This window comes from Clavelina lepadiformis, chromosome 1, assembly GCF_947623445.1.
Source record: "Clavelina lepadiformis chromosome 1, kaClaLepa1.1, whole genome shotgun sequence".
NCBI lineage: Eukaryota > Metazoa > Chordata > Ascidiacea > Aplousobranchia > Clavelinidae > Clavelina > Clavelina lepadiformis.
In genome coordinates, this window is record NC_135240.1 from 10,246,746 (window position 1) to 10,272,217 (window position 25,472).

General features: G+C 36.2%; 4 protein-coding genes across 4 annotated transcripts; 1 reads left to right on the forward strand and 3 right to left on the reverse strand.

Moving 5' to 3' along the window:
• Nucleotides 1-3,508: 3,508 nt before the first annotated feature.
• On the reverse strand, nt 3,509-8,924 carry LOC143460317 (uncharacterized). The gene has a single exon (XM_076957782.1). It carries the CDS (start codon nt 6,693-6,695, stop codon nt 5,361-5,363), a length of 1,335 nt encoding a protein of 444 aa, XP_076813897.1. The 5' UTR covers nt 6,696-8,924; the 3' UTR covers nt 3,509-5,360.
• Nucleotides 8,925-10,181: 1,257 nt separating this feature from the next.
• Nucleotides 10,182-15,164, reverse strand: LOC143468987 (cytochrome P450 2U1-like). Its single transcript, XM_076966495.1, has 7 exons — nt 15,104-15,164; nt 14,111-14,285; nt 13,831-14,006; nt 12,323-12,444; nt 11,614-11,756; nt 11,218-11,510; nt 10,182-11,084 (listed from the first exon to the last, which is right to left on the reverse strand). Exons 2-7 carry the CDS (start codon nt 14,266-14,268, stop codon nt 10,582-10,584), a joined length of 1,395 nt encoding a protein of 464 aa, XP_076822610.1. The 5' UTR covers nt 14,269-14,285; nt 15,104-15,164; the 3' UTR covers nt 10,182-10,581.
• A 3,297-nt stretch (nt 15,165-18,461) lies between these two features.
• On the reverse strand, nt 18,462-21,405 carry LOC143470185 (acylamino-acid-releasing enzyme-like). The gene has a single exon (XM_076968146.1). The coding sequence runs from the start codon at nt 21,333-21,335 to the stop codon at nt 19,230-19,232; it is 2,106 nt and encodes a 701-aa protein (XP_076824261.1). The 5' UTR covers nt 21,336-21,405; the 3' UTR covers nt 18,462-19,229.
• A 2,425-nt stretch (nt 21,406-23,830) lies between these two features.
• LOC143452032 (microtubule nucleation factor SSNA1-like) lies at nt 23,831-25,453 on the forward strand. The gene has a single exon (XM_076952852.1). It carries the CDS (start codon nt 24,406-24,408, stop codon nt 24,751-24,753), a length of 348 nt encoding a protein of 115 aa, XP_076808967.1. The 5' UTR covers nt 23,831-24,405; the 3' UTR covers nt 24,754-25,453.
• The last annotated feature ends 19 nt before the right edge of the window (nt 25,454-25,472 follow it).

The following is a 25,472-nucleotide window of genomic DNA, read 5'->3' on the forward strand; positions in this document are numbered from 1 at the left end:
ACTTTGTAATTGAAGTGGTCGTCCTTACAGGCTAAGGAACGATAAACAATCATTTCATTACAAACGTATTTTACCCATGAATGTTATTGCTAAGCTTCAGCTGAATTTTCGTGGATACTTGCGCTTGCGCCAATTTGTTAAGAAAATTTTTTTAGGTTAAAATCTGTCTAACATTTCACTTTTTAGGTAAACATTTTTCGTTTTTCAGGCCAAAAAGTAATTGCCCTACTGATTAGTGATTAAGAGGCAGGGTCGTATTTTATTGTATAGTTTATTTTTTGTCATTGTCTGTGCGAGTGTGACGTAACGGTGACATGAGGAACGAAAAATAAAAAGCTAACCATTATTAGACCTGTATACTCAGTGTATAGTGTGATGGAATAACAATTACCGTAACAATTCCACCAGGAAACAATGAGCGGGAGAAGGCAGCAAAGGCCAAAGGCTTAAAACGTACAAAAATAATGTAACCAAATGACAAAGATGAATAGGCTAATGGTTAGCACTGCTACTAAACCCTACATACAAGAAATAAATTTAAAAAAAATTACAACGGCGAAACAATGTTCACAAACACAAACATGTGTAAAAAGTTATATAAACTTGGATACCGAGGCAGTGCGGTAACTAGGCTACAAATAAACTGATAAAATAGACTTGCATATAAATAGATACACTTAGTGACATGGTAATCAGAAGAAAGACTGTTATTGTTGTACAGCAGCTTGCTCTTTCTAAATAGCATTCGGCTATTATTTAATGCTAAGTTGGTAATGTGTTACGCTAGGTTGTTGCTTATGACATAATGAACAGTAGACCATAATTCCTCGAGTAACATCCGGCTATTGGTTGCTAATTGACAGCCTGGGATTTGTGACGTAGCAACAGGCTCCTGTTGGTGATGTAAGAAACAGCAGCCGGTGATCACTCGAGTAGCGTCCTACTGTTAGTTGCTGCTGAAAACTGGACAGCTTACAGTTTGTTTATGTCAAAGTTGTTCAAGACGTAAATATAATTTATGCTTGCCTTGCTTACACAACCAATCTACAAATATATTCTTTTTTATAAACCAATGTACACTTTACTTGGAAAAAATCCACATTAGCTGATCACCTTTTTGCAAAAAACTAAACTGCTATTGATTACGTCACGAACAGCAGCCTGTCAGTCACCAAGAAGCAAGCAATAACAAGGTGCTTTTGGAAAACAGCAGGATGCAGCAACGGTTCTTCTAGTTACGTCGCCTCTCGATTTGCTCCAAAGTCCAAGGCCTGATGGGCAGTGGCCATGTGGTCATCTAGGCGTTTGAAACTTTGAATTGTATATACACAGTTATTGTTGTAACATTTTGTGTTGATAAACTTATTCTATAGGCCTGCAAAGCAGTGTTGCCTATATATGTTAAGATTACATTTCTACATGCAGAAAATGAAGAGATAAAAGCTACTTTATCGGCTGCCACTATTTCATCAGAATCTTGCGATCACAACTTTTTTCACAGTATCTTATTAAGCTAACGTTAATGTTATAACATAGTAACCTAATCCTAACCTAAATCTTTTTTCCAGTCTAAATCTATTTCCAATTAAACCCTAAATAGCTAAAATCAAGTTTTTGCATACTAATCTTTCTAACTTAACCATCTATCTTTAACTATAAGCTGCGTGACCTACTTTCGGTGAAATAGTCTCTTTTTAATTTATTTCGCAATACAGTAGGATAGGATAGTATAGTTATCACAAAAAGACAGTGATAGACGTCCTGGCCTAGTCTAGATTGTTGACACCTTTGCTGTTGCAATCTATTTACTGCTGGTCAGCATAATGTAATTTAAAGATATCTTCAAGCTGTGCGACTATACAAGCTAGCCATTTTCGAAATACAATAGAATCCGCTTAATAAATCCAATTTGCTTTAGGACAGAATTTTTACATAGAAAAATAGCCGGCCGACTAACGTAAAAGCAAAACCTTTCACCTTTTCCGATACTTTTGTGACACCAAGCGCCAACATGAAATGGTTTACATGGCCTCGAGGAAATGCTGTTCAGGCAGAAAACGCCATGTTTAATAATTTTAGGGTTTTGCTCCAGCTAGTAGCAAACACACAAAACAAAAATCGCCGCCATAGAACATCATTATGACATTTATTAATTATTTAAAATCCTAGCAAAAGTGTAACTTTTAGATTGATAAAGTTTTCATAGTTTTTTTGCTTTAAAGAATAGATAACGGTAAAGGCAGGTCTACTAGGCCTACATTTAATTCTGGCAGATAGCATCCTAAAAAAACGTAATTTTCGGTAGTCCTTTGTATAGAAACACAACCTAAAGAAATCTAAGCAAAAGTTTTCTAAGGTTGCTCGATGCAGGTTTATTTTTTACAAATCACTGTTGTGACGTTTATAACTTCATGAAAGCTCAAAAACGTTTCGAATAAATAGTGTTTCGTTTACTCACAGTGTCAACATTCCTACGAGATTGGTAACTACCAACTACCACTGTTAACAGAATGACCACATGGCAGAGAAGTGAGATTGTTAACAACATCATAACAATCCAGTATTTCGCAATTTCTAATTGGCATCGTTGACAAATAATTGGCGAAAACTTTTCTACTTCACAAGTATCTTTATTTCCATACAAGATTCCGCAAGCAGGTAGGTACCGTACCAGTTAACAAATCGATATGTCGATTACTTCCAGCATGACAAGCGCCTAGCAGAAGGTGTTGGGAATTTTCGAAATATAAAGATAACTGTTTTTTTGTGTAATACCAAAATCAGTCAGTGTACGCAAAGCATCTATCATTCTATCACACTTTACTTTTAAAGTTTAAGTGTGTTTTTAAGTTTTAAAGTGTGTTACTCACCCTTAATTGTAAATTACAATAAACGACTTAACGCGTTCACATTTGTTTATAACGATATCTCAAACCAATGTAAATCTTGAATTGAAGTAGAATGAGTAGATCCCTGGTGGTGTAGAGTTGTTATTTTATCTCGTTATAATGGTTAGCATTTTATTTTTCGTCCCCCCATGGACAATGGCATCACATGGAAAAGCTGTTTTAAAACTTGGACGTGCTGTATTAAGTTGTAGGCCTAACCCTAAGCCATATTGTACTCATTTCGCAAGCAACAGGATGTCCAAGGTGAAGAAAACAACACAATATTAGTGTGACAACCAACAGCTGGAGACCACGAAGTTAGACGAATGGCGAAGAATAATATATAATCAATACCGCAAGGCTTTCTTTCCGCCTTGCGGTTTAGATCGTTGTAGACGCGTAGTTACGGGTCAGATATAAGTTTGTTCGACAATACCAGTATTACTTCTCATACACTTACTTGACTATTATTCCCTTTGCGTCATTTAATAATGTAGCCTAATATTCCCTTGTCGTAAAACGCAAATAGTTACCACGTCTGTCTAAAAGGTTTGATGACAACATTGAACTAGAAAACATAAGCTTTCTTATTCGCTCTACTCTTCAGCTATAAAAACAAGTAAGATATGGAAGTTTAATATAGAAACGTAAATCAATCAGCACTTTTAACCCGAGTACGCCAGAACACAATTGGAAATTGAAACGCTATAATGAAAACGCAGCTGAAGGCAATAAAAAAGCACCAAATTCCGTTTAGCGCCATAAACTTGGGGCAAATGTTAAGGATAACAACTTTACTGTGACAACAAACAAAAAACACAGCACATGTACCTTGGTGGAGATTTGTTACTATTTTGCGTTGCAAGTATGAAAGCTTATAAAAACAATGGCAAGTCAAAGAGTAGTCATATATGAAGGCAATAAGTCTCTCAAACAGTGATAAAATGGTACAGCAAGCCAATACTGTACTGTTTTTGGCAATATTTTACAGATGACAGTGCAATACCAAGATCAAATATTACAATTATTAACAACCATATGCTCGCATATTTTAAATATCCCATTTACCTGAAAAATTTTAAAACCTAAAAACGGTATTTCATTTAACAGATTTTGATTATTAAATTATGTCCATAATTAGCACATAAATTAGTATACTGTATATTCCTGTTTACCCCTTTCATGGAATTTGGTGGGTTTTAAAACAATTTCTTGGTATATATTGATTTTTTTAATTCAGTAACCACGTTGCTTAGAGACTAATTAATAATCCCCTTAAAAGTGGGGACAAAACGTCTTTGAGTCAATGATTAGTAATTACAGGATAGCTTTCCATGTGATTTAGTTGGTCCTACATTGACCACGATTAGGAGTCAGCACATAATAACATTGGCATGACAAGTGGTAGTGTTCAAACTATTTACATAGTATACCATAAAGAAAACAAATAATAATACTGCACTACATTGTTGTTGTGCTTTTGAAACGGTTTCAGATTATAAGATACTTACTAATAAAGTTTGTTGACACAAGTTTTACAACAACAATCAGATAAAACCACTTTATAAGTATGAATATCATAAAAAGAATTAAAATACTCTGTTATGTGGCGAGTGCGGGGAAAACAACAGAAGAAACACGTGTTATCAAAACATTTCATTCAAAATGCATTCTATGTTTTTATACATGTAAAGCAACAGTTGAACAACAATTGAAAACAGGCTGATTAATTATAATTGCTTACAGTAAAAAGAAAATTAAAAAGGTATAACAAAACCATGATATGATATAGTCTTATCAGAAATATTTTTGTGTTACATATCTGTAATATAACCTTCATATCACATGAGATTTAGCCCCAAATGTTATGATGCGGAGAAAATAAACCTAAGAAAGGTAATGCCATTGTGAGAGTGGTAAAGTTTTTCCACCAGACAATGTGTGTATTTCAAACACCTTGAATGAAAACACCCTTGAGAAACAGGCATTTGTGACAAAAAATACACAAATATGGTAAACAAGTTAGTATCTTACAGAGTAATTCTCAATGACATAATTAATGAAATGCTGACTGGGATTTAATATTTTATGATCATCCCATTATATAAAGGATAAAACCATAAGTAGAATACTGTGTAGTAGGAAGGCAGTAGAGCGTTTAAAATGCATTTTACAAACTTTTACTGCAGTCTATTCACTTTGTTATTTTAGTACTGCAAACATAAAATTAAAGCAGCATAAATGCCATTTGAACTGACATGGAATACATTTTACGAGCATGCTTAGATATTATCGTTATACTGTATATATGATCAAGCAAAATTAATAAAAAATTACTATTGATCACATTTATACACAAACCACAAAAATCATGAAGAAAAATATTCAATGTTAAAAACATCTAAAAAACTAATTATGCACAATACATAATACCTGAAGAATCTAATTAATAAAAAAGTAAAACGCTAGTCCTCAGTCCTCACCTACTGGAGAAACTGGAACTCTGACTGATGGATCTAAAAATACAACAGGTCTGTCTTCCCTCTGCTCCCATAAACTGAGTTTTCTACCGTCAATTTCACTCGAGTTTGACCTTCTTAAGTTTGACCTTGATGTTGGTATTCCACTATCTCTCCAATCTTTGGATTGTAAACTTTTGTCTCTAAAGACACTGTCAGACTCAGGGCTTCCATCACTTAGGATCTGCTCATCGGCATTTCTGTCCAATTGGCTTGATTTGATCAATTTTGTTTTGCCAGGGTGATTATGCTCCTGGCAATGTAGTAAAGGATCTTGTTCATTTGACACATCAATAAAGGAATGCCTTAGTGGCTCGTGATATATTTCATCAAGTGGCACAAACCACGCTCTAGGATGACCATACGCATCCAAAGGCAGGGACGACGTCACACCATCAGGAGATACCAGACTTTGACTTGAAGCAATAGACACTGGGAAACTTCTTTCATCCTGATTTTTATGATCTTCTTCATTGTTAATATCGACTTCAGCTAAAGCATCAAAATCAGCTTGAAGATTCTCAGCACAAAGGTATGGATCAAGTAAATTAGAATCAGCAGTGCCGTACATATAATTTGATGATATGGGTAGCTTAGCAAGTGATGACACAGTGTCATGTGTTGTAACCCAATGAGTTCCATCAGAAGAAAGTGGTGACGTGACATAATATGACGAAGTTCCCAATTTCAAATCACAATGTTGTGTGTTATGCAAAGTTTTCAAAGTCTTTAAGCATAACTCTTCAGGTTTAGTGACCGAATTTGGCTGAGCAATAGCACTACCAGATATAATAGATTGTGGTGATAAGACTAAAGTACCACTAGATCCACCACCACTTTTCACAGCTGGGGTGCTTGTCACCAACAAAGTTTTTGCTTTATTGATAGCAACATCTTCCTTGTCAGAGTTCCATTTTGAGTCTACTTTCTCATGTTCAAGAAGTGTTTTGCTTGATCCATTTTTTTGTAAAACTACTTGAAGCCCTAAATTTTCATTGGCGTTACTGTCAACCAGAGTACTGCTAAGGCCAGTTGTTGATGTGGATTTTGAAAAGCATTGTGTTTGCTCGCATCTTCTTAGACCTTTTTTTGATTTACGACAAAACTTTATGCAAAATACTAGAATTACCATACAAAGGAGCACAATAAAAATCAAACAACAAACACCGAGAATGATACAGAGCAGTAATGAGTTATCTAGAAGAGCATTTGTTGCCAGGTTTGTTGTGTCATCAAGGTTAGCAGCCGTTGGCATCACATCAGCATCACCAAACCCAGAAAATGTCATCTTCGGCCACTTTCAGTATCATATTTATAGCAGTAATTTATATAGACATGGATTTTGAGCAAAACCAAAGCTTAACATGTAACTAAAGGACAAAGTGATCATAAACCTCAAAACAAATTAAGTAAGCACTTGTACAGAAATTTTTTATGTTACGACGGACATTTACGACATGGCGAAAGAGAAAATACCGTTACGCCACTTGCGAAAATTCAGTTCGGCTTTTCTGGCGTGGTGCATGTTTTATTTACTTGACCACAAATCAAGTTTTATACATATTTCAAGTCAAATAATTTCCTTTAGTAAAAGCGATCTTTGTATTAATTTGTGTTGTAGCATTGTCAGAAATAGTTTTTCTTTGAAAGATATATGTAAAGGGATATATACTTGTACAATTATTGTAAATACAGTAGCAGCTAATTTCATTGCAGATAGATTAAATGAGTTTACAAATATGAAAAGAAAACATACAAAGACAGCAAGTTCAGTGAAATTTCTTTTAGTTTCATCTCTTAACGTTTGCAACTTGACAGTGGAATGGACAAACAGATAAGCAGGGCAAAGCCAACAGCTTTCAAATCAGTTCCATTTATTAAAATAACATTTAGTAGCGGTGCAAAATTGATAAGAGTTTTAATATTGGCGTGGTGTAAAACGTAGTTCATAAATTTAACATGGTAAATCACCTTAGGTGCTAAAATGCAAGTTTTCCGTACAGGCCCGACCGGGAAGTATAAAACTTTTTGATGAGAAATCCTAGGTGCAAAGGCGCAAATTTTCGCGTGATGATGTTCACTAAAGCTTCAATTCTTTGTATATTATTTTTTTGTTTGTTTATTATAAAATGGCATGAAGATAAAAAATACTTTGGCGTACATGTTGATGAATCTCCTGCTTATTACTGCCACACTTTTCACTACTGTATACAGGGAAAACAGGGCAGTTTATTAAGTTATAGATATTGAATTTGATTTTGAGTTTTAAAACTTGAAAGCTTGTCATGACCCAATAAGGAATGTATGTTTTTTGTGCACCAGACAACGCAATATTCAAAGACTTGCAGGCACAAGTAGCTAACAAAAAACGTACACCGGTATGCACCAAAATGCAGCAAATATCCGTGTTTGGTTATTGCTTAGATCACAAAGTAGCTTTTTGACCCATTTTGAGCACCAGATAACTACGTTGAATACTGGGCATCTTTCTTTCCATACGGGGTCATGACAGGAAAGTACGGTTGTTTTCAACAAGAAATCGTGCGTGCAAACATGCAAATTTTAGTCCGATGGTGTGCACTGAAGTCTCAATAGTTTATTACAAAATGGCGTTCAAAAAACCAGCTTTTCTTTACTTTTTCATTATAATTCGGTATGAAAAGAAAACAGTTTGGCGTGTATGTTGAGGAAACTCTTGTGTGCAGGTGCTATACTTTCCACTAGGCTATGGCTCATTCTTTATGTAGGGTACAGCCTACTCTGCTACTGCACTCCATGTGCAGGAAATTAATGCTAAGGTTCTCATTTTAATCTTATTTGCAACCAAATCCACATACTTTGGTAAAAAATGGGTCATCGGCACCTATCCTCACATTTTGAAATACAGCAAAAAGGCAACCTTTATTTATTTGTCTATAATTTTAGTTTAAATTCAAATGCACGATCCATTGGCATATTTGGTTTACCGGTAAGTCTACAGTAACTGGCATTATTTTTTTTTTAAATCGGGTCTCGTTTGCTTTTGCACTCCCATGTTGACCCATAGCCTATCAGCCAGATTGGAAAGTTTGCTTGTTTTGAGCACGAGAAATCTAAACGGAACAAGATGAAACAATAGCTATTTTAGGCAAAACGAAATTTTTAATCTAGTATAAAGGTACATAACCAGATGACGTCACGATTTGAGGCTGCAGAGTATGGAAAAAGCACACCCGAGATTTGTTTTTTAAAACGGCCTTACACACCACTGACACCAGGGCAAACAGATGTCTACAAAAAACATTACTCTTTCAAAACCCTTAAACACAGACTCTTCTCCGATTTCTATCGTGTATCCTGTCTCCTAACTCCTTCCCAAAGGCCATTCAGGACTTCAAGTCGGAGTGCAAAAGTATAACAGACCCAAAAAATCCTATCAGCGGCTCACTTGGGAAAATTCTTGTTTTGGACTGTACTTGTGGCCTGTGGTTTAACTAATACTGTATAACAACAAGCCTGATCCAATAATATGATGTCATAGGCCATAGCGCCTTAGGCTAATGCTAATTTCAATTTTTCAAATCTCATGCTTTCCTGCCTGTGGTGTCCAAAGTGTCGGTACAATTTTTGTGTTAGCGCCATCTTGCGTTTATTCGTGTGGTATGTAGTAGAACAGGGCTTCCCAAACTTTTTTGCTCGCGACCCCTTTCAAACTTCTGAAGTTTTCCACGACCCTTCACGTTTAAATTGATTAAATTAGCAGTGCGAAACATACATTAGTCATTAGTGAAATTTATTGAGATGCAAAGAGTAAAGACTGAATTCAAGCAACCAGTACTCAAAGTCTACTTACTACGTTACACATATATAGGCTACTGGAAACAAAAAAGCACACACATTTATTCAGTGTGATTGATGCGACTGCTTTCTGCTACAAAGCAAGTCCAGCCGTGGCTCAATATCTGTTAATGCTGGTCTCAAGGCGGTTTCAATGTTGATTAGGCTGGAACGATATTTTGTTTCGATTGTATTTTGTACTTCGTGTAAAATTGGTATACGCTCTGCGACCCCTGAAGTTCGTTACGCGACCCCTTGCGGGGTCGCGACCCCCAGTTTGGGAAGCCCTGTGGTAGAAGACCCAACCAAGAAAAATGGATTTTCAAGTTCGCTTGCTCCAAGATCCAACCGGGTATCAGATATGTTTATCTCTTCCTGGCAATTACATCACTGTCGATGTATGCATGTTCGATGCATTCGTATGCAACAATTATGTCCTGCTAAACTACCAACGTAACTTTTGTTTTATGTTAAATATGTTTAAATTGCTTGTTTTTGTGTTAAATTATGTATTTCTAATTTGTAAAATGTTTAACTTTTTTACATTCTCTTATTGGTCCTTAACGCACGTAGTTGCCCCTCGAGGCCTTGCTACATTTGCCTGTCGAATTTGTGTAAATTATTGTCAATAACTGCTAATATGTTTGCGACGTTGGTCGGACGATTCAACCCACGGACGATTCAACCCCGGACGATTCAACCTGCGGACGATTCAACCCAGGACCATTCAACCTAGGACGATTCAACCAGCGGACGAATCAACCCGCGGACGATTCAACCCGCGGACGATTCAACCCAGGACCATTCAACCCACGTACGATTAAACCCCCGGACGATTCGACATAAAGGCTATGGGCTACGCTTAAAAAATATTTCTAATTGTAAAGAAACCCAGAATTGTGGCATGCAGAAATCTCCCTATAGCATCTCACAAACGCTGCGATTAAACAATTGAATATATAATAATGTGTTTTCTTTCAAACCCAGCAGTGGAGTAGGCCTATATAATTACAATGATAAAGTACATATGATAGATTAATCAAACAAAATATTTTCAACTTGATATAGGCCTAATCGGTAAACAGGAAAAAATACGTTCAAATGTCTGAGAATAAAAGTAAATCATTTCCACACAACTTTGTATTCTCAGTCCAGATAGCATATAGGCCTATATATATAGGCTTACATATATATATATATGTATGTATGTATGTACAGTTATAAGTAATAGGCCTACTACGTTTAAATAATAAACACAGTTTATGTATGTATACAGTATGTAATAATATTAATGAGATATAAGTAGCTTTTCTTAAATAGAAATGTTATGCACGTATAGTGATATGAATTAACAAACACTACACTTGGTTTGGGAACCGCTCTTTGAAAACAACCTTGAAAGGATTTGGCTGCAGGAGGGTCGTAGAATCTCCGGTAATATCTATGTCATTACTTTCTTCTGCCAGCGAAATATCAAAAGACTTCACCAGTGCCACAAGATACACCAGATTTTCTGATTCTGCAATTCTCTGCCCAACACAACTTCGCCAGCCAACTGAAAACGGCATCACGTGATCGGATTTCTGGAAATTTCCGTAATCATCAAGATGACGTTCTGGTCGAAACGTTTCCGGATCAGGAGCCCACTTTATTTTGTCGTGATGAACCGACCACAGGTTTGGAATAATCACCGTTCCTTTTTTAATTTCAAAGCCGGCAACACTGGTATCTTCCGTCGTTGTATGCATGTTGCTGGTGGGAGCAATCGGTCGCAATCGTGTGCCTTCCTCCATCACAGCTTTCGCATAATTTAGCCCTTGATCTTTTCCTTCTGCCGAATCTCTGATCAGTGAACCGACATCTAAAAACAATGAACATCGTTACATAAACAGTCCTTATCTACCACCAGGTACTCCATTGCAAATATCGCAAAATTTTGCAGATTTTGCATCTGCTTGTTTTTTGGTATAAGGTCAAGGTTTGCTACATTATACCAGTAAAAGTTTGGTCTAATTCTTCTTGAAGCTTTTTCAAGCATTTAGCATTTTTCAGGAGCAAGAGCAAAATCCACAGGAGCTGATTAGCTGTAGTTGCTGTGCCAGCAAATAAATAGTCCTGGACGAGTAAAGCAAATGACTCTCGATCAAATTCCGAGGGGGATTGATACGATTGGTAAAAGCAAGTCACTAAATCTTGAGAAGATTTCTGTTCATTTAGGCGTTGATCGGCTAAGTCTAAGATCACTTTCACGCACTTTTTCCTTTCATCTTCAGTTTCACGAAGGAACCTGTTTTCAACAAAATCGTTTTAAAAGAAAGTCAAAATCTTGTGCGCAATATAACACTATCTATATATAATAATTACTCGAACACAATAAGATTAAAACCCACCCGCAAAAGCCAGGCATCCATTTCATCCAAGGAAGGAATAGTAAAAGTGAAAATTTAGGACTGCTTATCGCCCCGTCATAGGTCAGGTTATATATTTCCCGCTGTTTAGGGCTGTTTTCATCCAGCCGCAAGGAAAAGCAAGTCTGTAAGTGTTACAATAAAATTAATTTCGTTTGCGCCTTTAACAAAATGATTGCATATAGCCATAATCGAATCTATATATGGTGGTAATAGCAATATAATGGTCATAAACACGATTTCATTTTATAACCAATTAATTAGTATATTGAGAATTGACAAAGAAATATTTGCTACACTGCAGTAAAAAAATAGAAAGGTGTTTGGTAAGCAATCACTGTACTAAATTATAGTTTCCTATATACAACTTAGAAATACAATCTACCTAGGAATCTACCAAAAAAAATTAAGAGTGTTATACAGACAATCTCGTTTGTTAAGCAAAAGGTTTCAAACTACATACCAGCCGTCTATATTTTTTTGTTCTCCGCTATATTCTTTGCATCACGGTCACTACAACACCACATGCGCCAAACTCTTTAATCTTAGGACATGTAGACTGTAGCTTATTTGAGTGCCTGAACTGCTAATTGTTAGCTTGTCAACTTAGTGCAGAATAAAATACGCTCCGCTGTTTTCTCAAGGTTGAGACTTCTGTTGTAAATGCAATCAAAGCCTATACATGACTTACCTGTAAAACCACATTCATTGTTGCATTTTCAAAATGCGGCAATGCATCTACAGGAACGTCGGCATTGGCAGTAAAATATTTCATCAGTTCAAACGCTTCTGCAATGATGCCCTCGTTGATGGCTAAAATAGCATAACCAACAAATTATGTTACTGGTGCCAATAGTAGCCTGTTATTTACATTCTTTCACTTCGTTCTACGAAACTTTGCAACAACATCAAGACCGTCATCAACAACATTATTTAAAGTGAGCAACAGATTCCAAAACAAATTCACCTCAAACCAAAAAAGTTGTTAGTTAATATACTGGAGAAATAATAATTCAACAATATGTGTTGGTTAAGCACTTGTGAAGAATGTGTGACATAAACGCAAACTCAGCCCAAATTATAAAATGCGGTGGCAGCTATGACGTCGCAATATGAGAAAACGATGTGCATGACGAGGATGCTTGGATCAGATGGTTTCGTGTTGGGGGAAAAAATAGGTTAAGGTGTAGTTAAATGTGTAAGAGTAATATCTTTCGTTAATTAATACTAAGCTGACTTACAGTTTGTGTATTTGTACACTGGATGAATATTTGAATTAGTTTAAGTTTTAAATTTGTATGCGTTGGGCTAAAAATTCTAACGAGCTGAGATCAAAGTGTAACGAAAGTGATTATTTCACCGTACGTAGGTCACATAGCCCCTTGTATAAGGTAGGCGGCAAGGTAGAAAGAATAGGTTAACATAAAGTTTTTTTAGTTACGTAGGGTTTAATTGAAGTAAAGATTTAGTTTAGAAAGTGCATTTAGATTAGGATTAGGTTACTATGTCATTATGGTGTGTAGCGTCTCGCTTGCAACTGCCACACTAAAAAGGATCCACAAACGCAAAGTCTACACTTCTCATTAGTGTATAATGTATATACTCGACCATTGGTAAAAACTACTAACTATCGAGACGAGTCGGCCGCATCTCTCTGCATATTACGAAGTGGCAGTCGAGCCCAATCGGTACAATTTTATAACATGCAAGTTAGGTTAACAAGAAACTGTAAAAAGTAACTTTAAACCTACGATTTTTCCAGTGAAATGTAGTGAGAGCCAAATGGAAATGAACTGGGCTTGGAATTTATATGGGCGGGGCTCAAGCCAGTATTATAATTACTCGAAACAATGACTTGAATGAAGTCACATATTTTCCATAACTTTGCTTGACTTGATTTATATGTCCTAAACTTGATTCGAGTCGAAATCCAAAATGATTCAAGTCACGTGATGACAGTTGTGAGTCCAGGGATGTCATGAATGACTAGAGGTATTGACTTCACTCGAGTCACACTTACCCATGACTTGATTTGACTCGAGTCAGAGTCCAAAATGACTTGAGGCATGTTATGACAATCGTGACGGCAAAAAATAAAATTTAGATAGTAAACACAAACGTTTTTTTCCAAAAACTTGTTTTTGGAACTACTCCTTAATTGCTTCAAGGTTTTTGATTAGAAATATGGGCCTAATTTACTTTTGTGCACTGCTGAAAAACTGTCTTTGGCGAAGGATCTCCAATTGGACCAAAATTCGCCATAGGGAGCAAAGAATAAGCCCTTTCCATTTCGAAACTTTTGTAAAATTTCGGAATCTATTCTTCCGGAGAAGGCTTTGGCCTTAGCAACAAAAGCTTCATGAATCGCATCGTACCTGTACGACAACATTTATAGCTATAGGCTATGCATGCGACAGTAGGCAATAATTAGGAGAATATTTGGTAATAATGAAAAAAGTTTGGTTAATTATACTTTTACCCCTGCAAGGCCACAGCGTTGTAAGAGCCCATTTTAAGTTGAAAAACCGTTCCATATGTCTCTGCCCATTCAATCAAAGTCTTCTCTTTAAAATTTATCATTCCAAGCAAAGATCCTACAACAGGCCATGGAGTGGGCCCGTCCATTTTTTTAGCCATATTTCCACAATCAGTTTCTTAAGCAACAAATATATATAAGGAGATTTTAGTTGGGCCTATAATAATACAATAATTTGCATGACAACCAAGTAGCCTACAAAATATATCACTTTAGATCATGTTTTTCTTCTTGATAATATTTTGTTTCTGGTAATTCTTTACTTCTATATGGCATGTAATTGTAATGCTATACAACATACGTGTCAAACTCCCGGCCCGCTTCACAATAAAACTTGGCCCGCAATGTTATTTTATACATTGAACTATTTCCGGCCCGCGAGATCATTGTACAGTACAACTTTCTTTTTGCAAGCAAGAAACAAGATTATAAATCGATTTATTCCAACGCTTGTAATCTGGGCTGCTTTTTTCTTTATTGTCTGTTAATTCTTTAATGCTTTTGCAAGGAGATGAATGAAACATAATGATGTAAGATAAGAATAATCAAAAACAGCCCAGTCAAAAATCGTCAAAAAAATCAAAAATTTGGTGTTGTTTCGCTGGCTGTTCCAATTCATGTACTCGTGTCAGGAAACGTTCAATCAAGTTTTATCCTTACGGCCCGCGGCGTTAAATACGTTTTGCGTTTTGGCCCTTGGTGCGATTGAGTTTGACACCCCTGCTATACAACGTAACAATAAATTAAGTAAGTATAGATACTTTGATAGAAGATAGACGACAAAAGCCTAGATATGAAAACACGAACTTTGTAGTTTGATAGCCAGCTTAGCACTGAAAACTAGCCTACATCGAATCGTGTTTATTGGATTCGGTGCGAAACCAAGTTTTTGGAAAAAGGAACCAAGTTATTTCAACAAAAATATCATACTCATACCCTGTACATCTCGTGACTCTTCGGCCTTTGGAAATTAACCACGAGCTTATTGGCGTTCAAATACCTACCAAAAGAGGTGATAAAGATGAAAATTCTTCTTATTGACATTTTCTGAAAAAGGGCGTACAAGTAGGCTATATAGTTTATTCAAGACTTTCACATTGTATTGGTTCGCATTAACCGAAGGAAAATCTTCAGGAAACCTGCGATTTTCATCCTGTGCAATTCTAAGAGCCTGTTGTATAGGCTATAATACATTCCGTATATAGCTAACATCAGTCTATGCCACAAAAGACAAAAACGCATCTCGGTTTCAGCAAGTCTGTACGCTAAACTACTCATACCCTGTTTACGCGTTGCATGATTAATGTTCGTCTGTCAAACGAGTCCGGGAAAACAAAAGCGTGATGTTAAAGGAAATCGGCGTGCTGATAATAATTATAACAATCAACAGCTAACACAATAGTGACACGATAGCATATAAAATCTATAACATATCTTTTATCACGGATTTACACTTCGTGTGATGCAAATATATATAAAACTATGTCACAATTTTGTGATAATTGCTGTATTTAAATGACGCAGGACAGATCTACCACCTGTTAGAACTTCTTTCATCCTCCATCACACCTTACACGTGGACGAATTGCTCAAGCTTTTTGTCGGACTGCGTTGACCAACGGTCACGTGTGATGCAACTCGTAATCAAAGTGCAACGTTGCAACCAACTCTGCTCAGCAAAATCACGGAGAAACTGAGCACTTCTCTGTTGACAGACTTCGCTTGCAGAATCTACAAACCACATTTACGAGGCACACACTTCTCTGTATAGACCACACCATGCGAGCGGGTGGACAACAAAACCTTCACAGACAATCATCGGCTGACAATGAAGCCACTTACAACTCTTTTAAATACGTCGCTCGCCAAGCAATCCTCACCTTAAACTAACTAGGTCACATTCGCTATCAGCGACAACCTTTCGGGAACGAGCAAAACTTCACTCCATCCAAAAACCTTTGATTCCTTTTGTTACTCCTAAATGCGTTCGTGATGTATCTTTTTGTGATGTGTTACTTCTAACTTTAATATATAATGTAGTACAATCACTTTCACACTAAGTATTAGTAATCTATATACAGAAGCGTACCGTTCTTTTTCGGCAATTGCCTACCTATAGTGTTGTCACATGTATTTTTCCGCGAGCATACTTTGGAAATTCCCGAGAGGCGAGATAGTGTGCTAATTTTCGTAATTAGCTCTTATTCCCACAGAATTCTTGTGCAGATCTGATGATATTATAATGTTATTGGTGATCTATTTCGTTTGTTTAACTACAAGCGCTGTGCTATATTTTGGTCGTGTTTAGTGTGCGCCAACCGGTTTTGATTACATCCGATTTACGTCATTCTTACTACAACGCTCAATACGCAAGTTCGCAATGGCTCAGTCTGGGATTAACAGTCTACTGAACCCAACTCTATTCTGTGCTCTGAAACCAGTAACCGTTTCGTTGAGGATCAAAATATATCAATATTCAAGACTTTGGCAGTTTGATTTTGTGATGCTTAACTAGGCTATCAGGGGTTAATGAACACGCTATCAATGAAGTCAGAATAGCGAACAATCGATCAAGCAATAATTAACAACAGTTCACAACTCCAACAACACGTCCAGTCAACACAATTTCACCGTAAAAACTTAGATAGTAATTTTTCGGGCTCAGTTAACCCCAGTTTATCTCATACGAATCAAATCTAAACCATATTTTGGTGGCTCTTGGTAATTTGGTTTTTTGTTGGAGCTCATTTGAATCATTTATGTCCCGCCAAAACGTTATCCGGCCCGCGGCCTCTGAATTAGTTACTGCAAGTATATGCTACACAAATGCACTTTCAGTTATCTGGCCGGCATGTTATTTTTGGAAAAATTATATATTCAACCAGATTATGATTTTGTATGCGCATACAAGATTTTTAAGTTTTGACGCTTAGTTCGTTCCTGCATCATGCCGTGCTTGCACGTATACGTTGCCATATATCACATCGAGATGCAAAATTACACAAGTCTAATATTAGCTGATACTTAAACAGAGCTTTCTCTTTTCCAACGTTTACCGACAAGTGTAATAACTTAGCTGTGATTAGCCTACAAATTAAATTACGATTTTTAACAATCTAACCAACATTAAAATTGGACTTCAAAGTATTTTGAGCTACGTCAACGGGCGGGAATGTTCTCCTCCATTATTTTTCCCGTTGTAAGTTAAAAACATCTGATGTCAAAAATGTGTCCATTGATTTTCCCCATTTTCACAATAAGCAGTAGAAACGTTTCCTAAGCCTAAAATCAGAAAAACGTGCAAAATTTAACGGTGATATATGGCAGGTTAACACGACCACCAAACCTAGCCATTTTCAGCCGTATCCGCACTATTGGACAAAATTGTACTATTTGCACGAGCACGCACATTCTGAAACATGTCATTCAACCATTATTTAGTCTCAAATTTGAGGACCTCATATGCAGGTTTTCTCGAAAAAAAATTCATGTCAGCTGCTCACTTTCCAAATGTTTTCGTGGTCGTATGAGTTTATACATAAGCAGTCAGTTTTGCATATCTGAATTTGCCAGCTTTTTTCATTGCACTTGACCAAAGTACGATTTTAAGCTGTGTTACTGGAAAAGGTTCAGTTTGTACCAATTTGCTCCAAACATATTCCAACGTTATTTGGTGTAATTCCTGCGTTGACTTGTCGTAACTTTCATTTCCCAGTGCTCGCCCCAGTTTTCGTCTGTTTCTCGACTGCCACAGTTAATTTCGGTGATTGAGCAAAACATGAAAAATCAACGTCAAAGATTTCTAAACCTTTTCACAGCAAAAACACGCATGGTTTACAATTCAGGGGTGTCAAACTCAATCGCACCAAGGGCCAAAACGCAAAACTTATTTAACGCCGCGGGCCGTAAGGATAAAACTTGATTGAACGTTTCCTGACACGAGTACATGAATTGGAACAGCCAGCGAAACAACACCAAATTTTTGATTTTTTTGACGATTTTTGACTGGGCTGTTTTTGATTATTCTTATCTTACATCATTATGTTTCATTCATCTCCTTGCAAAAGCATTAAAGAATTAACAGACAATAAAGAAAAAAGCAGCCCAGATTACAAGCGTTGGAATAAATCGATTTATAATCTTGTTTCTTGCTTGCAAAAAGAAAGTTGTACTGTACAATGATCTCGCGGGCCGGAAATAGTTCAATGTATAAAATAACATTGCGGGCCAAGTTTTATTGTGAAGCGGGCCGGATGTGGCCCGCGGGCCGGGAGTTTGACACGTATGGTTTACATGGTCCCTTTATGAGTTTATGACGTTAGTTAGAACACACGATGCAGGGTGTAACAACTGAGCAAACAATCATATGACGTATTGTATATATAAAATATAGATTTATTAAACCTATTGCGATAAGTATATATAACATCCGTTGAACTTTACAGCTGTGATATCAAACTGCCCAAGAGCAAGTAATGCTTGATTAATATCAGCCTGCGAGGAAAACAATTAAATAAACATACTGTATAACCAAGCGTAACATCTTTGCAGTGGTGTATTCCCAAAAAAGGATATGATGACACAAAGCAAGAAAAAGTAAGGGATCGCGATACCCTCTCAAAACAAAGTGGGGGGACGGTGATTCTCCTCCAATAAACCACTGCATATTTGTATCATTGAGGTTAGTGTGCGGATCATTATAACGCTATACAGTCAATGTATAGATACATTTTTAAATTAAGAAATAAGTTCAAACTCATATCATGTAAACTTCGTAAATGTTACATAATGCTATGTCTTTCACACAACACAGCAATCTCTACATAAGCCATGATTTGCGTAAATTACAACAAAATATGCTGCATTAGCATGAGCTTCATAGCAAAAAAGTAGACTAAAACATACTATAACAAATGTGGAAGCACTGGTGTATGCAAGTGACACGTTAGACACTCTGAACAAGAATTTTTAATAAGCAAAGCATGTAACGCAACCAAAAAGACATTGGTACGGTAGAAGTTTGCCAGTACAACAATTATTTTAGTTATTTTTATAGCTAGTCCTACTCTGGGAAACCATGCTCAAAGAACCACTTTGCCATGTTGATGATCCAGTCACCTTGAGCATCTACATGGTTGATTGGATGATCGTTGTCCTTGTAGTACAAAACCCGGACCTTCTTTCCCAATCCCTGTAGTGCATGGATGTATTCGTAAGATTGTGATGGAGGAACACGAATATCAGCACCACCAATCCGAAATAAGAGTGGCGTCTTAACTTTTGAAACGTGGATGATTGGAGAGAAGGTCATCGCCTTCGCACAAAACTCTGGTGCAGAGGGAACATCGTAGCCAAACTTTCCACCAAACTCACAGTAGAGCCAATCAACAATGTCAGTAGTTCCCAGCATTGAACTGAAATTAGTGACGGGATTCCTTGGTGAACCAGCAACGTAGAATTCAGGAAACCTTGCGACCAGTTGAAGAGTGAGAAATCCTCCATGTGATCCTCCATAGATATAAACCTTTCCAGATGGAACATTCAGTTCATTTTTAGCCCATTCTGCAGCCTGTTGCACATCATTAATATCTATCTTGGTGACGTTGGTTGGAAGAGAAAAAATACAATCCTGACCAAAACCCCTAGACCCTCGAAAGTTAATTCTTAAAACATTAAATCCAAGCTTACAAAGATAGGAAGAACACAAATCAAACTCAGCAGGAAAATGAACATGGGGTCCACCATGTGGATTCACTATTAAGCCAAGTGAAGTCTTCTGGCTACCAGGTTGTAGTAAAATTGCTTCATAATCAAATTCAGGATAATCATCATGTACCAGGTTGGGTTGAAAAGTTTTAATTGTCCACTTTATATCACTCATAGGAGCAATAGATGTTCCCAAATTAAACCATTCCAACTTGCTCATCATAGGATCATAAAGAGCAGCTTTTAAAACTGGTGGTGTGTTAGGAGTAGAGTGAGAAGCAAAAAGAAAGCCATTTGAAATGCACAACAAAGTCCAACCTCCTTCAGTCTCCAGCAAATTCACGTTTCCAGTACAGATGTCAATGATTAAAATAGCCCTGTTGCTTCTGTGATCACTATGCAAAACAAGTTGATTATCAGAAATCCAACAATTTCGTGGAATTGCATCAAGAAATAGACCTTGGAAACTGGATGCACCAACAGGTTTATTGACAACGTCTACTACTAGTCTTGGTTCAGGATCTACAAAATTGATGCACTTCATTTTTGAACATTGAACATGAGGACCAAAAGGAATTGTCTCAAGATAAACAAGATTATTCCCATCTGGACTAAAATTTGGGGAAAAGACACAGCTGTTACCATCAGTCAGTAGTTGCACAACATTTGTACTAAAATCATATTTAAATAGGGTGCTTAATCTATTTTTGCAGTAAATTAAGCCAACTTTCCATGGTGAGGATTTCCATCCAACAAATATTATAAAAGAATCATTTTTTGACCACATTGCATTGCTAACGGAGAAATCACTTGGGATGAATTGGTCAAGATCAGATATGTCTTTGGTGTTGACATCATAAAGGTACAAATTTGGTTGATAAGATCCAACTAATTGTTCTCCCCAGTCTTCTTTGTATAAGAACTCATTTCCTCTCACAATTTCCTCACCTTCTTTGAATTTTTTAAAAAATGATGCAGTTTTTGGAAGTTTTTTCTCAGCAACATAAAGTATTTTACTTCCATCATGGGACCATTCCATGCAGCCAAAAGTACCATCAACATGGACTTTCCCATGCTTATCTTCATCTGTCAGATCTATATTGGATGTTTTACATAAACCGTTCCATATTTCAAGAAAATCATGTTTTGTATCTTTGACCAAAACTTCTCTCAAAATTGCCCTTTTGTTTCCACAATGTGACAGACGGACTATTTTCTCTCCATTCAATTCACTTGTCCCGGAGTTGCTGATGTTTGAAGGTCTTCCTTTAGCAGTTGAAAGAAAGCCACTTGTTCGAAAGCTAATCTGAGCATTTCTTTCAATATCTCTGTGAGACCAGGTTGCTTCCCAGTGAGTAATGTCATCACTTGTGTTGCTTTTTGTTGCAATGACATTGTCAATTGTACAAAATTGTGCCAAGTCACTATAAACTGAAACACACTTTTCTTCAAAACTTGACATTTTTCCTTGAAACAGTTTCGGTTATAGCAATTCTATCTTGGATTCTGTACGATTAAAAATAGGTTGAATACCGATAATGATTATATGTTTGGATGAATAATTTTGTTTATAAATGTTGAGCAACATACTAAAACCAAAAGCCTTCACCTATTTTATCTTTCACTTTATGCTTTCATGGCAGATGAACTCAGTACTCTAGGATTACTTGTAACCAGCCAACGAATTGTACAGTATATTATGATTACCAAAATAACCTTGTAACACATAGTTGTGCTTGCAACAGCTAAGGCAAGTAGGTTCATATTAAAACATTTGTTTCAACAAGAAATACTGAACATAGTTTTGGGTTATAATCTGTCCTTTTTGAGAATGAGGAGGAAGGAAATTCAGAATGAACTTGAAGTAAAGTGTAAAAAACATTTGACAGAGTAAAAGAGAAAGGCAAAACAGTTCATGACAGTAAGTTAGGACTTTAATGCATACATAATCTCTTTTCTAGTCTGCAGGTCAATAATCTTGTGACGATTACGTCAGGACTCACGAGTTGTTTTCGAGATGTTTGGAATTTAATTTGGGATATTGTAATTCAGTTGTTTACCAGACTTGAGTTTTCCTTAATGACGTCAGATAATTTCCTCGCTTGAACTGATTTGCCACATATAAATACCGTTGTAATGTTTACCATTTTTCCTTTTTATGTGATCGATTTCACTGGTTACTACAGCGCTATGTAACATTCAGTAAGCTTTGCCCGAAGGTGAAAACCTTTGTGTTATAAACTTATAATAAACAAAATGGGAACTTTATAATTTAGTAATTTGTATAGACAGAATCAAGCAACTAACAGCATAGTCACGCAAATTTGAGAAATGAAAACTCATATCATCGAAGCAGAAGTAAAACAAGTTATCAACCATCAATCGTCCTCGCTCATATTCAAACAATTACCGCCAGCATATGCGGTCTTTATGACAGATATGTTCGTTGTGTAATACTTCACACGAGTAGTACACAAACAAACGAACTATCATTTTGTCATAATCTTTCCTAGCCCAGGGCAATAATAATAGCTCTAGGGCTTGGCTGTACAACAATATAACACACACAGGTCTGTAATAAAGAAATTCAATTCAAATTCTGGACAAGTCCGTACCGTAGTTGACTAGTTGCTCAGTTCAAACAGTATGATACATAATACGTATGGCCGTATGCCAATTGTCTAAATTAGGAGCTTTTATATTGTTTAGAATTAGATAGAGATTTTATGGTAGGGAAATCCCCTTATTAGCATTTGTTTTATACTTAACAAGATTTTTAAGCATTTTAAGGTAACAAAAATGATAAATAAATATGAAATTTAATTCATTCCAGTTTTTTGGACAGCTTGCAGACAAGTTTAATGTAGTTTAGAAACAAGCAGTGGTGATCATGACGTATCTTATCAATCTAAAACAGTTTCTATGATTATGAAAACGGTTTTATGGCCACTCTTGTTTTGTTAGTCACTCATGTCATTCAGGTTAGGCTACCTCTAAAGTCAAATTTATCACCCCAGTAAAGCTTAAACTGTAACATTTATATCGCATCATCACAACATATGTTGTAACTTTGTAAGAGTAAGATAACAAAATTACCATGAATTACAACAACAAAGTATTGTAACTGGATTTTATAAGTTGTCTATTACAGCGCTATGGATACCAACGCCTTTGCGCTTGTTCAAAAGCCAGAGAACTTGAAAGTGCTAAACAGATTAAGATAAATCGACAAGGCGAAAACCATGTTTCTTTGGAAAAAAGCTTAATAGGGTCGGTGTTTTATAAGCAGTCTAATATGATAAATATAATTTTACTACCTCGATCCTATCATCCCTAGCAGTTTGGATTTTACGTACCGTTCTTCAATCTTCAATCTTCTAGTTTAGTTCACGTTATCTTGGGAAAACGTTCCTGAGTTAAGAAATTTTGCAAAAAGCTGTCAGTAGGTAGTGAAAAAATGCACTTTTGAAGCCACTTTTCTTGTTAGTTTGTTATTCCAGGCTAAAATTTTTAACTTAGGCCCAGTCACGACTGGAAAGTTATGCAGTTTTCGACAAAAAGTTGTGCGTGCAAAGACGCAAAAATTTGGTGTACACTAAAGGCTTAATTATTTGTTTATTTATTTATTATAAATTGGCGTTCAAACAATCAGCTTTTCTTTGTTTATTTGTTATAAATCGCCATGAAAAAAAAAAGTTTAGCGTGGATATTGATGAACCTGAGTAGCCTAGTTTACGCTCAGATCTCGGGGGTGCAGAGGAAAAATTCTAGAGTGCAGATGTGCAAGGAAGCAGGTGGTGTGTACCACAACTAGTGACCCAAGCACATCCAGCGTTTGTGGTTATCAAGGTGCAGCCTTTTATAGTAGAAAACAGAGAAAAAAGGATAGTTTTTTGGAGATATGTCTCTTCTCTCGGTGTGCAATAATATTTTGTTGAAAAAATCTCGGGTGTGATCCTGCCATATTCTGCCGTCTGACCAACCTCGTGCGTGCAGGTGCCGCATTTTCTACTACGGGGCCTAGTTGGAAGTTAAAATACCAAAGCCGAATAAAATTTAAATAAAATCAACTTTTAACATATCTATCTGTAACTGCATATTTTTACCAACAGACTACGTTATCTTCTTACTGACTTAAGGCAATATGGTCGCATTCGCTTCATCAAAATGTCAGTTTAGGCCCAGGCATCACTATCACTGACCGACTAGACCGACTGATGTTTGTTTTAATTCTGTGACTAGTCTAGCCGACCGGCCCTACCTACTACCGAAAAGTTTGTATGGTGCGGCGAATTTCTAGTGCACAATTACTGTTTTGCTGTATATAATCAATCAATATAAGCAATTTCGAGAAATTTTACGTTCAAGTTTAAGCTACCAGTATATAGATATTTTGCATCTTTTTACTTTTAAATCTTGTGGGATCATAGACATTTTTTAAATGCATTTTGAATTATTAGGTATACATTTCTTTATTTTTACATAAATCTTTTATTGTTGGTGTGACTGTAACATCACATAACAAAAACAAAATGTCCCACCAAGGTGCAGCGCTGCAGAGCTATAATAATGAGTTGGTAAAATGCATTGAGGATTTATGTGCTAAAAGGGATGAACTTCATCGACACATTTTACAGGAGGAGGAAGAAAAACAAAAACTTCAGAATGACATTCGTATTTTAACAGAAAAGCTTGCAAAAATCAATGAAAGCCTTTCCAAAAAGATGGCTGCCCGTAATGAATTTGACAAAACAATTTCGGAAACAGAAGCAGCTTATATGAAGATATTGGAAACATCTCAGACTCTTTTAAATTCTGTAAAGGGAAGTATTCACCAAATCGATGGTGGAAAGCGTCATGACGCTGAATATCGCACCTGATATTTGTCAGTGATTGTCCAGAAAGTTTGTTGCTTCTATCATTTTCATCCTAGTTGAAACATTTTGCTACTTTGTTTGTTACTAATTGTAGAGGGCTGGAAATTGGAAATTGAATACATCACTTTCAAATCCATTGGTCTTGTGAAACTTTTGTTTTTGTAATTTTTTGTCTTTTTTCTCAATGGATGTGCAACGTAATTCTTAAAGTTGTGAAAAGCTTATTTATGTGTGTAGATTCTTGTCAAATTCAGTATATAGTATTTGTATGAATTATGCTTTTATGGTCTCGATACAACTTACAGTGATTGAGCACACTTTACTGGTATGTCAGAAAATTTTGCATGACTTGATATTCACTTGGTTACGATCTGTATTCATAGGATTAATGCACTTTGCAAAATGATTTTTACTTTCGTATTTGTCCATTCATGTTGGTGATTAAACTCTCTATCTCCTGTATGTTTGTAGCAAATCTTTACCCACTTTAGATTTTGACATGTTGGAAGCCAGTAGGAAATAATTCAAAGTATAAAAGGTTTTAAGTTTTCCTTTGCCTTCATTAATTGGTTATTTCTCCATGTTTATGAAGTTTTCATTATATTGGAGACATTTTGTTTTTCTAAATGTGACATTATTATGCTATTATTATAATTTTCATTAGTCAACTCTTTGATAATGATCTTATTGATATTCTTTAAAGGATTCATTATTACTGTTAG

What these genes read in the sequence shown, in the direction of transcription:
- LOC143460317 (XM_076957782.1), bottom strand. Translation starts at nt 6,695, where the DNA reads ATGACATTTTCTGGGTTTGGTGATGCTGATGTGATGCCAACGGCTGCT.
- LOC143452032 (XM_076952852.1), top strand. Translation starts at nt 24,406, where the DNA reads ATGTCCCACCAAGGTGCAGCGCTGCAGAGCTATAATAATGAGTTGGTA.
- LOC143470185 (XM_076968146.1), bottom strand. Translation starts at nt 21,335, where the DNA reads ATGTCAAGTTTTGAAGAAAAGTGTGTTTCAGTTTATAGTGACTTGGCA.
- LOC143468987 (XM_076966495.1), bottom strand. Translation starts at nt 14,268, where the DNA reads ATGGCTAAAAAAATGGACGGGCCCACTCCATGGCCTGTTGTAGGATCT. An exon ending in TTTTTCAGCAGTGCACAAAA is followed by an intron (nt 12,445 to 13,830) that starts GTAAATTAGGCC and finishes ATGCTATTTTAG; the next exon opens with CCATCAACGAGGGCATCATT. An exon ending in TGGATGCCTGGCTTTTGCGG is followed by an intron (nt 11,511 to 11,613) that starts GTGGGTTTTAAT and finishes TGTTGAAAACAG; the next exon opens with GTTCCTTCGTGAAACTGAAG.